Source organism: Passer domesticus, chromosome 2, assembly GCF_036417665.1.
Source record: "Passer domesticus isolate bPasDom1 chromosome 2, bPasDom1.hap1, whole genome shotgun sequence".
NCBI lineage: Eukaryota > Metazoa > Chordata > Aves > Passeriformes > Passeridae > Passer > Passer domesticus.
Window position 1 is genome coordinate 74,557,775 of NC_087475.1, and position 11,773 is coordinate 74,569,547.

General features: G+C 43.8%; 1 protein-coding gene and 1 long non-coding RNA gene across 2 annotated transcripts in view; both read right to left on the minus strand.

The window, feature by feature from the left end:
- Positions 1-435, minus strand: part of DDX10 (DEAD-box helicase 10) — a 155,145-nt gene extending 154,710 nt beyond the window's left edge. Inside the window, exon 1 of the mRNA XM_064409331.1 lies at positions 178-435. Coding sequence (XP_064265401.1) covers positions 178-363 — 186 coding nt within the window. The 5' untranslated portion in view covers positions 364-435. The remainder of the gene's footprint in view (positions 1-177) is intronic.
- A 7,318-nt stretch (positions 436-7,753) lies between these two features.
- Positions 7,754-11,773, minus strand: LOC135294273 (uncharacterized). Its single transcript, XR_010356406.1, has 3 exons — positions 9,454-11,773; positions 9,277-9,369; positions 7,754-7,902 (listed from the first exon to the last, which is right to left on the minus strand). It is a non-coding gene; the product is annotated as an uncharacterized LOC135294273 (long non-coding RNA).

Below are 11,773 nucleotides of genomic sequence, written 5' to 3' on the forward strand. Positions count from 1 at the left end.
GCACCTCCACAGCCCTGCCGACCGGGGGGCTCCCCACCGCTGCCCAGGACCGACAGACACCACCCCTCCTCCTCCTCCCTGTTCTATCCACACACACGCCACACGAGGAGAGGAGCCCCTTTTCCACAGACCGCCTCGCCCGCCCCGCACAGCCCCTGGCTCCCGGCGCGGCCGTACCTCGGGGTAGCGCTGCACCAGGCGGCCGATGTTGTCCCGCTCCACCTGCCACTCGGGCCGCTTCCTCTCCTTGCGCTGCAGCCGCAGCCTCTTCGTCCGCCGGGTGTATTTCTTCTTCCAGCGCTCGAAGCTGCGCACGGGGTCCATGGCTGCCGCCGCGGCCCCGCCGCCGCCGGGCCGGCCCATGCTGCCCCGCCGCCCCGCGTGGGTCGCGCTCGGCCGGGCCGGGCGCAGCCGGAGCGCGTCACTCGGGCCGCGCCGCCGGGAGACACCGCCCCGGCCCGGCCCGGCCTCCGCCTGGGCGGGGAGTGTGGGGTGTAACCCAACGAAACGAGTTCGTGCCGCTGCAAGGAAATTACGCTGTGATAGAGATTATAAACCGGAAAGGAAAAAAATAAAGTCTTAATAGAAAAGGAGTATGTGATTAGTGCTGGCATAAATTTTGTCCTCGGCAGTGTGGTGGTGTGGGGGAATCACAAAACCATAGAATGGATTCGGTTGGAAAGGACCTTAAAGGTTATCCAGTTGCAGCCTCCCTGCCGCGGGCAGGGGCACCGTGCACTACACCGGGTTGTTCAAAGCCCCATCCAGCCTGGCCTCGGGCACTTCCAGGGATTTGGCATCCTCAGCTTCTCTGGGCAACCTGTTCCCGTGCCTCACTGCGCTGACAGTGAAGAACTTCTTCCAAGTGTCTGGTTTAAACCTGCCCTCTTTTAATTTGAATCCGTTCACCCTTGGTTTATCACTACCTGCTCTTGTGAAACATCCCTCTCCAGCTTTCTTGTAAGCGCCCACCAGGTACTGGAAAGCTACAGCTAGGTCACCCCAAAGTTTCTCTTTTCCAGACTGAACAATCCCAATTCTCTCAGCCTTTCCTCGCAGGAGAGGTTCTCCATCCCTCTGATGATCCCGGGGTCCCTCCCCTGTACTCCCTCCAGCAGTCCCTGTGCTCCCTGTGCTGGGAGCCCAGAGCTGGAGCAGCCCTGCAGGTGGGCTCTGAGCAGAGCAGAGGGGCAGAATCCCCTCCCTGGCCCTGCTGCCCACCACTGGATGCAGCCCAGGACACGTCTGGCTCTCTGAGCTGTGAGAGCACACTGACAGCTCATGGCCAGCCTCTCATCCATCAGCATCACCCAATCCTTCTCAGCAGGGCTGCTCTCCATCTGTTTCCAGCCTGTGTTCATACTGGTAGTTACCCAGACCTATGTGGAGCACTTTACACTTGGAAAGTCCCACAGGCCCAGTTCTCAAGCTTGTCCAGCTCCCTCTGGATGGCATCCCATCCCTGAAGTGTGTCAGCCACACCACTCAGCTTGGTGTCATAAGCTCCTTTTTAGATACTGGAAAGCTATTATAAAGTCTCCCTGGAGCCTTCTCCAGGCTAAACAGCTCTCTCACCTGTCTTCATAGGAGAGGTGCTCTGTCACTCTGATCATGGCCTCCTCTGGACTCATTCCAAGAGGTCCATGTCTTTCTTGTACTGAGTATCCCAGAGCTGGAGTGAGTACTCTGGAGCTGGAATCAGGAGGAAGAATTCCATGGCAAGGCTGTTAATGTTTTATGTGCTCATTCGTTACAGGGAAAAACTGACAAATTTGGAAAAATCAAAATTCAGCTGAAAGTCACAGAGTGGGGCTCGTGTTTAAGGTGTTGGGTTTAAGCTCTGACATTGCTTTGACACTTCATATTACAGCTGTAGTCAGTCTTAATGGCCTTGGCTCAGAGCCTTGAACTATGCCAAGGGTTGGCAGAAAGTCACAGGGAAAACCACAAACAGCCAGAGTTGTTTTACACTGCATGGTGTAAGGCTGGTGTCTGTAAGAGGCACATATCTCTCAACAAACTAGATCTAACCAACCTGCAGATTTATATTACGCTATCTTTACCTTCACCAGTTTTTAACCCCTCCCAACAGGAAGGTTTGCATTGCTCTGCAGTTGGTCAGCAGTCAGAAACAATTCGCTGAGTGAGCTTTAGCCCTTCATCAGCACACGGAATTAAAAACAAAAACAGGCTGTGGAATTATTGTGCCACATCAGGAAGACAAAATTACAAACATATTTATGCAATGGCATAAGACGGAAGTAAACACCTTGATGAGGGGAACAGTGAAAGACTCCCAAAATAATTGCTGTCTCTGATGAGGGTTTGGAATTCCAGAAAGCCAAGGGAAAAGGGAGTGTCTCTTAATTAGCTCCACTTTTGCCGTACATATGTTGAGTGTATCACTGAAAGATGTTTTCCCTCCTCCCTGAGATCAGGGAAACCTATGATCATAGAAATGTTTGGTTTCCCTTTAAAATCCATACAGTTACTAATTTCAGGAGGGAATGGGAAAATCCCCCTTAAATATGCCCCAGGGAGATCTCTCCTCCCAGGTACAGCTTTGAATGCAATGGTTTTTTTCTAGGGGTTTATGGGTGTCCAGATAAATAAGTAAGTATACTGAAGGTTTTATTCTTGAAACAAAAATGGTTTCATCCAAAACTACCTGATAAAAAGCTGTTTGCAAGAGATGCAGATCCACCATGAATGATGTGCTTTGAGGGATGGCTCATGTTTCCTACAGTTACAGCACATTACTGTGACATACAAAACAAAGTCCCAGTCTAACACAGTCAGACTGTCACAGGGCTCAGCTGCCAGTTTAAGTATTTTATGTCTGCCTGTAATAGAAAAACAAACAAGCAAAACCCCTCCTGTGTAGAATTCCTGCTGTCCCAGCACTGAAGTTTACTCTTTTCCTGAGTAAAGGTACAGTAGAAGTGTTGTGTTTGAACATGCTGTCTTTGCTCACCTGGTCTGTGTTTTGCCTGCAGGGCTCATCTCTTTCATAACAGAACAGCAGCAGTAGTCTCTGAGTCATGACAGACATAAATCCTCAATGAAAAAAAAGTAAAATCAGATCTTCCCATCCTGCTCCTAAAACAACTTTTTAGTCTACTGTCATGAATGCTTTGGAAAGGTTCTGAAAAGCATGAAAGTATGCTAATGCTTTTTAATAATTAATTTGCTCATTAGCCAAGAGGTCCATATACCAAAAAAGGAAAACAGAAAGTCAAAGGAGCCTTTTCCTGTGTCCCACAGTACAAGGTAAAATGCTGGATGGAGCTCCAGGCTGGAGGTCTGGGCGCTTGCAAGGGCTCTGGAACCACCCTTCTAATTTCTCTGCTGTCCTCTCACCCTGAGGGGCTTGCCTGAGAAACAGCCAGGAGATTGTAAAAGTTTCGCTTTTATACAGGAACAAACTCTATAAACTCTCTATTAGAAATTGTAACATTTCTAAGACATTTAAAACTTCAGTTGTTTTGTAATAGTACTATCCCTAAAACTGTGGCAAAACCAGAGGTCCTTCTGAGAGAGATTAAGAGAGAGAAATAATAAATGATGGAAATAAATTATTCAAGCACAGATGTTTTCTTGTAATTTTCAGAAATGAAGGGAGTATAGATATAAAAATAAAAGTAACAAGGCCCTGTACATGACCACAGAGAAGAAGGCAGCAATTTCTCAGTCATTCTCCACAGATTTCACTTTCCTGTATACTCCATCTTTCCTACTCATAAGTACAAACATCTGTGTGTTTCGAAAGTTCTTTATGGTGAGGAGGACAAGGGTCACCAAGTATCAAGGTCAGGGCCCTGAGGGCACTCAGAGTACCTTAATGGCCCTGACCAGCCTCGCCTCAGTCCTCCTCCTACACCCTGGCACAGCTCCACCCTGCAGCTTCAGGCACTGTCTGAGTTATGTCACATGTCATGTTGGTCCCCAGCTCAGCCATGGCCATGCCTGTCCTTGGCCACAGATCCCACTGGCTGGGACCCTGAGCTGCAGAATGACTTCCTGCCTTGCCCTCGGTCTTGCTTTGTCACTGTGAACATGCCCAGTCTTCAGTGACTGTATCTGACCCTGATTATGTCCATCAGACTTCATCCTGATCCTCATCCTTATCCTGTCCCTGACCAGGAATTGATTTTTCCAGCTTGACCTTGTACCTTTTCAGATGTGTTTGATGAGTTGGACTCCTGGTTGACCACAGCTGCCAGCTGTGAGCACCCCCTGCTCCCTCACCCAGGGGCTGTGTTACCAGGCTGAGATCCTGGCCCTTAGGGAGCAGCCAGTCCTGGCCATGCCCTGACAATCAAGCCCTTGTCACTTTGTCTGGGCTCATCCTCAATGGTGACAATGGTTCGCAATCTCTGGTGTCCTTGATATTTTCTCTTGAGAAAACCTCAGGGCCAAGCCGAGTTCTACCACATGGCTATAGCTCTGTGTTTCATGGGGCTTTCTTCACTCCCCATGGATTTAGAACACTTGGCCCAACACCCAGATGTTGCCAATTCTCCATTCTTACCTATATTCTTTCTTGCATTTCATGGTTGGTCATAATCTCTTGCAAGTGCATCACTCCCTCCACTCCTGCTGTACCATTTCTCCTGGTGCCTCATGCAGCCACAGACTCTCATTCACATACCACATACCCCAGTTAAATATTTCCTCTGCAAATCTCTAGAGGAATTTAAGATAAGCTGATTTTATTTTATAATAATTTTTTAAAATTATCACTGTATGTGTTTAAGTTAAACTTTGGCATTCACATTAAATCCTTGATCATTTTATACTAACCTGCTTACTTTCCATTTTTCTACACAATTTTGGTCATGTACCTAAAGAATTAGTCAGCAAACCAGAGGAAGTGACCCCAGAAGGACCATTTGTGTGAAATACCACTAAAGCCCTTCTCAATAAAACAATCACGTGCTAGGAGAATTTCCTCAATGCCTCTCAATACCCTTATCTTCCAAGGTTTACCGCTGTGCTTCAGGAGATTTAATAGAAAGCATGTGAGAATATTCTGCCTGAGTGTCTCTGAATGAGACACCCACAGTGAAAGGGTGGATCTTCAATGTAATATTTGCACTACTACGATGTAGATTCAGAACAGTTTGGAAAAAGTATGGAAATGGCAGTCAGATTGTAAGTTATTTTTAACAGAGTTAATGTTCCTATCAGATATTATTACGAAATTTCATCTGTCCAAAGGATGTATAATATGACATAGAAAAATTATAATCTCACTTGGAAAAATAAAAACCACTTTAAAATGAGCATTATTAGGTGTGATGGACAGAATTGTTCAGAGAAGAAATGGGTGTTAGAGTAGATGTCAGGGCCCTGGGGGCACTATTGGACCTTATTGTCCCTGCTAAACTTCCCCCAGGGTCTCTCCCAACTCCTGCCCATGGTCTCAGGACTCCATTTCAGCTTAGCCAAGAGGTATTAGTCTGAGTACTGCATGCTGAGAAAAAAATCAATGCTTTCAGTTTAAAACAGAAATTTCAATACTCTCATGCAGACCCAGGATAAGCAAATCTAAAAAGGAGTCACAGTAGGTGTTTGGGATGGAGAGCAATCAATAAAAAAGACAGGGTAGAGGGAAAAACATCATAAAACCCATAGAATTGTTTTTTCCTGTGTTGGGTAGCCCTATAATAAAAGGCTACCAAGAAATTATATTTTTGAAGTTGAAAGTTACATTTGATTTTCAAAAACACAGTAGAAACACTGTTTCAATAATTCCTGGTCTAAGAAAATGGGTTAATTGTAATGGATAAACAGTCAGTTATTACCAAGAACACTGTGTGGTGTACTTGAGTGCTTGTATTTTCCTCTTAGTAATGAACAGCTCTTTCCTAGCAATGAAACAAATACAAATTTGCAGAGTAATTTCTTCTTAGGGAACTGATAAAAGAAAAATGCTTTTACCAAGCATATAAATTACAGGAATTTGGGTTTCGGTAGACACACCAAAAGCTAAAGATGCCGTAACTAGAATGTTTATGCCATAACTAGAATGGCATAAACACATAACTCCTGGAATGCCAGAGGACTTTATGTTTTCTATAGGACTGCTAATATTCATGATTTAGTTTGCAGGGCCCACAAAATGAACTTTTTGCCAATGAAACACCAACTGGACATTGGGAAAGCTGTGATGTAAACTCTGGCCAACAAGAACAATTCCGTGGACAAGAAGAAAAGCACTCACTCAGATTGTCAGACAAGATAATCTATAAAACAGAAAGCAATTTTAAAAATTAATAACTTACTGTGTCATACTTTCAGTCTTTAAATTAAATCATCTACCTTTTCAATACATAGATTCTTTTAATAAGAACACAAGATGAATATTAAAACAAATACAAAATCAAAACATTTTTCCTTTAAGTCAACAAATATCTTTTTATTGAAAATTATAAGCATGACCAATCTTGCAAGAAATATATGATGGGATTTGCTGGAACTTGTTTTGGCTCACAGGGCTGTCGAACACGCCCAGGCTTCCCGGGCCCCATCACTTCACCCCTTCCCACAGTTTGCCCTGCAGCACTTTGCCCTTCTCCGGGCTGCTGGTGCCAGGCCCACGGTGGTGTCTGGGTGTCTCTGAGCCACTAGGGGCCGTGACAGACCTGGAGTAACAAACTGGGATCATAACAGACACACCACCCTGAGAAGGACCCTTAGGTAATCAAAGCTGCCTTTTCGTGACAGCTGGGATCGCTGTACTGTCCTAGGGCACAGGAGTTATTCCAATGCAGGGAACTCCATAAATATGATTTCATCTTGAACACGCTTGACAGTTCTTTCACAACTGAGCTGATTTCCTGACTGACATGCAGACTTGACAAATGAAATTACAAAAGATGAGTTAACCTTTCAGATGATCACACGTTTTGGAAGAATGCCATTCCCCAAACAGAATCGTACACACTGTGGTGCTACTGAAGCTTAATACAAAAATGGCATGCTTAAATGTTGTCCTTTAATCATCAAGGCACTCTGTAAAAAAAAAAAAAAAAAAATTATTTAGCACAGTTCTTGGCCTTTCTGTATTTCAGGATAATTTCAAGAGACAATTAATGTATTGTTTTGCCCAGATCATTAGCATAGTGTGTGTTTGTTTTGTCAGATATGTAAAAAAAAGGCACAGCACATTTATGCAACAGGCACTTATGCCTTATTATCCTTGTTTTTATGTGCTTGATTATTCTTGCATTTGGAGAGAGAGTCATAGTTTATTATTCTGATCCTCTAGTTTATTCACCAGGTGTATTGCTCAACTCTGAAGTGTACATTTCCTTCCTATTTATAATGATTTAATAACACCTCTTTTTGTGGCTGGGAAGTGCAAGCCACCCAGCCTGCCTTATCTATCTGCACGTTTCTGACTGTAGAAGTTAAATTTGTTTCAAAAGTTTAGACTCATTAGACTGATATTTTATAATAATGGGTTATGAGACAAATGTGAGAGAAGAGATATAGGCTGGAAGTCAGTGACAGAGAGACAATGTGGGAAGGCAAAGAAAACTGAAGATAAACTACCCTGGTAGTGCCTATTTATGCTGCCAGAGGTGAGACTGGACCCATGCCCATGTCCCTACCATTCATCCATTCCTGTTGACAATCCCTGTACTTGCAGGAGTGCTGTGTGGACCTGTATGGGCAACAGCTGCATGAACTGTAAAGCTGTCAAACCGAATTCCTCCCTTAAATAACTGCAAAGTCTCATAAAAAATAAATTTATCTTCATGCTTTATTATTTCAGTTGCATTAGATTTCTCAAGTAGAAGGTGCTGACAAGGCTCAGGTGAAAACGATGCTGTCGCTATAGCATGAGTAGCCATGTGACCTCCAAACTCCAGAGTGACTGCAGCATTCTAAAAACTAGAGACAGAAAAGCTGCTATGCTAAATCTCATTTTCATAATCACAAATGCAAGGAAAGGGCAGAAGGGTTTCTTTCAGGATGTGGTGATGAAGCTGTGCGGATTTGTCTACACTTCCCTACCAAAGGCCAGTTCTTGATGATGGAGTAAAGACATGTGCCTGAATAGCTGGATTTCTAAATCTTACAATAACATTTCTGTACTTCCTCTTGTTGTAAGAACACGGGGAAAAGCAAAACCAGAAACTATGTTAAGAAAAAATCACATTTTTCATGGGAAATTCTGGCTACTTTTGTTTGCCAAACAAACATAATGATTTAAAATTTCTGAACAATCAAATCTCAGGTGTGGGATTCAGCTCTAGATGACAGATATGTGTGTATATATAGGCATCTAAATGGGGGGGCTTGGTTCAATTGCTTAGTTGCCATCTGAGGTGCTGTAAGGCATCGTTCCTGAGCCCCAGCTGCTTCTCCAGAAGGGCATAGATCTCCCATACACCCCACATTATAGCTGCCATCCTTTTGCTTCTATATTCTAGAACATTGAATGCTCATGTTCAATCCCATTGGAAACTCTACAGCTATTTGACTCATTTTGAAAGAGCCATCTGAATCCCCCCTCCAGAGTCCATTAGCTGAATTGACTAGATTTCCACTCACTGTGATGGGAACATGACATGTAGACAGGAAATAAAAGTGCCTACAAGCTAGAGCTGACTGCCCCCTATCCCTCCCCAAAGAGTTTAATGTGCACCAAATGTAAAGACTCGATAAAAGGCGTGTGAAGACATGGACATAAAAAGCTTCACTGAGCTTCTCAGCAGTTTAGTGTTCCAGTTTCGCTTCATTTAGCAATCCTCTAAATCACCATCAATAACAATACTCAGGAAGCAGGTTTCAGCAAATGTGGTTGATTCACAGGCAAACCTAAAGCCTAAACAATTCTAACAGATCTTTCAGTGGCTACTTTTTGGATCCAGTTCAGAAAATGTTTGGTGTTCTTTAATGAAATTAGCATCTCTGTTTCAGACTTAAATTAGACAGGTTCAACAACTCATAAAAACAAACACAGAACCCATAAAAGCTCTACACAGCTCTTGCCACATTCAGGAGCTTGACAGTCACAGCCACCCAGTCTAAGCTAACAGGCTCTGCCACTCAATGGGGTTTGGCAGAAGAAACTTCCTACCACAGAGCTCAGATTCATGGCTTCCAGAGGCGACATGGCTTGACCTTGGATCACCACAAACTTGTGTGTCTGGTGGTCACTGGCAGGTGGCTGAGCTAGGTGACCACCAGAGGACCAGCTCTGCTTGCCCTGCTGAGGCACTGTGGGATTGTCCTTGCCCAGGAGGAGGACACTGTCCTCACCTGCCTCACTCTCACTCTGCACTCCTGGCTCGCTGTTCCACAGTATGTTCTATTGTGTCAAAGGATTTTCTGTGAAGACTGTAGATTAACTAGCTAGGTAATAAAATAACAGTTAAAATTCAATGTAATCAAACATGAAATTATACATGAACAAAACTCTTCCAACTTTATATGTACCTATGATAGCTGCCTGGTTGATTTTTTACTACTCATAAAATTTGGGTGTTATGATGAAACTGTTTCTATCATAAGATTCTTATTTAGGCATTTTTATCTGTCTAGCTAGAAGCTATCCTGTGAGGCACAAATAGGAGTGACTGAAAGCAAAAGCAACAAAAGCCCCAGTGCTCTGTCATGTGTGTGAATGCTGTCCAGCTGTCCAGCATGTAGAGATGTAATGGTAACAGTGCTCAACTTTCTGCCCCAGACTGGAAACAGTCAGAGGAATTTATACTGCTGTGTCACTCAGAAAATTTCAAAGGGAGTACACCATGCCCTGGTTTTCCTCATCTGACACAGAGGAAAACTGCATGCATTCATTCACATCAGCCTCTGTCAGTCAGTTTGGAGGTTCCAAAGCATCCAGCCTTGTGACATCAGGGAAACAGTAGCACTTTGACTGCACAGAAAGGGTAAATGAAGCAGAGAACATCTCAGTAGCTTAACCTCTCTGAGAAGAGCCCCAGAACACTTGCTTCCTTTTAAATACAACAATGCAAATACTGCAAAACTTGAAATCTAATGCTCGTTGGAGTTTGGCTGCAGATGTACACGAGGCTTAGGATTTATTCTGATTGCAACGCTCTAGGCATGGGAGGAAGGTAGCTCCTTTTAGGGATAAATGAAACTGTAATGAGCACATCTAATCACATTGAGTGTTCACAGAAGCACATCCTGGTAAGAATGTTTTCTTTCACCTGGCATTGCCTCTCTGCTTGGGATAGTATGGACAGGGTCAGAAGAAAACAATATGGATTCAAATTTGGATTCACAAAAAGCTTCTAGTTTTTCCTACCATTTATTATTGTTATTTTCTTTCATTGTAAATCTGTGCTTACTGCCTGTTGGGCCAAAAAAATTAGCATAATATATATCAGCAAAATATGGCATATTATGATATTGAATGAGATACGAAGATAGCAAGAGACATGCTTGAAAAGAAACCAAAGATCAGAGGAGACAAGCCAGGATACACAGTGAGGGATTTCAGTTTAAGTTTAGGAAAAAGGAAGAGGCATTTGAGTTACTATTTATGTTCTTACAGAAAATAATAAAAAGGTTTATTTTCCTTATTGTTGAATTGTTTTAAGGACTGCAGAGCGAGTGAACTTGTACAAAGAATTCAGACCAATACCTTTAACTTACTGACAACAATTTATGTGTGTGTTTTGCTTTGTTTTCCCTTCAGTCACCTCTCAAAAGCAATAACAACCCGAAACCACCCATTCATCACCTTCTCTTTGATCTTCACTCTTGATAACAGCTATTTTGCATCTTCATTCAAATCACTCCACCCCATTCCTTGCAGTAATATTAAAGAGAAACTTCCTGTTTCTGGATGCCTTTCTGCAATAAATCCAATTACTGCAGCTCCAGGGAGGGGTTCAGTTGGCAACAAAAACAACAGGAAAAGCAGTTTGGTGTTACAGATGGATTTTTAAAAGCTGTTCTGAGTCCTCAAGATTCTGAGGCAGGCAAGGCAACTGTTATATGTTGAAATATGCAGGTAACTGCATTTTCTAAGGTCCCCCAAGATCCTTCTACAGGATGAAAACAATCAGTGTTAGATGGTATGGATTGGGAAAATATGCTTCGCAAAATAAAGACCTCAGAAATACATTGTAACTCATGAAGGACATGAATGCCAATTCAAATTTTGAAAAATATAGTGAAAAATAAGCCACAGAAAAACATGCTCTTTCTAGATAGCCAGAAAACCCTTTGTAAATCACAGAATCTCACAATCACAGCATGAGCTGAGTGGGAAGGGACACAAATCATTGAGTCCAACTCCGGCCCTGCACAGCACTATTACCAAGAGTCACACCACGTGTCTCAGGGTGCTATCCAAACACTTCTTGAGCTCTGTCAGGCTGGTGCTGTGACCACTTCCCTGGTGAGGAACCAGTGCCTAAACACCCTCTGGGTGAAGAACATTTTTCTAATATCAAACCCAAACCTCCCCTGACACAACCTGAGGCCATTCCCTTGGGTCCTGTCACTGGTCACCACAGAAGAGAAATCAGTGCCTGCCCCTCCTCTTCCCATCATGTGGAAACTGCAGACCCTGATGACATCTCCGTTCAGTCTCCTCCAAGCTGAACATATCCAGTGACCTCAGCCACTCCTTGTATGGTTTCCCCTCAAGGCCCTTCTCCATCCTCATTGCCCTCCTCTGGACACTCTCCCACAGTTTAATGTCTTTTTTACATGGTGGCACCCAGCACTGCCCCAGCACTGGAGGTGAGGCTGCCCCAGAGCAGAGCAGAGCAGGACA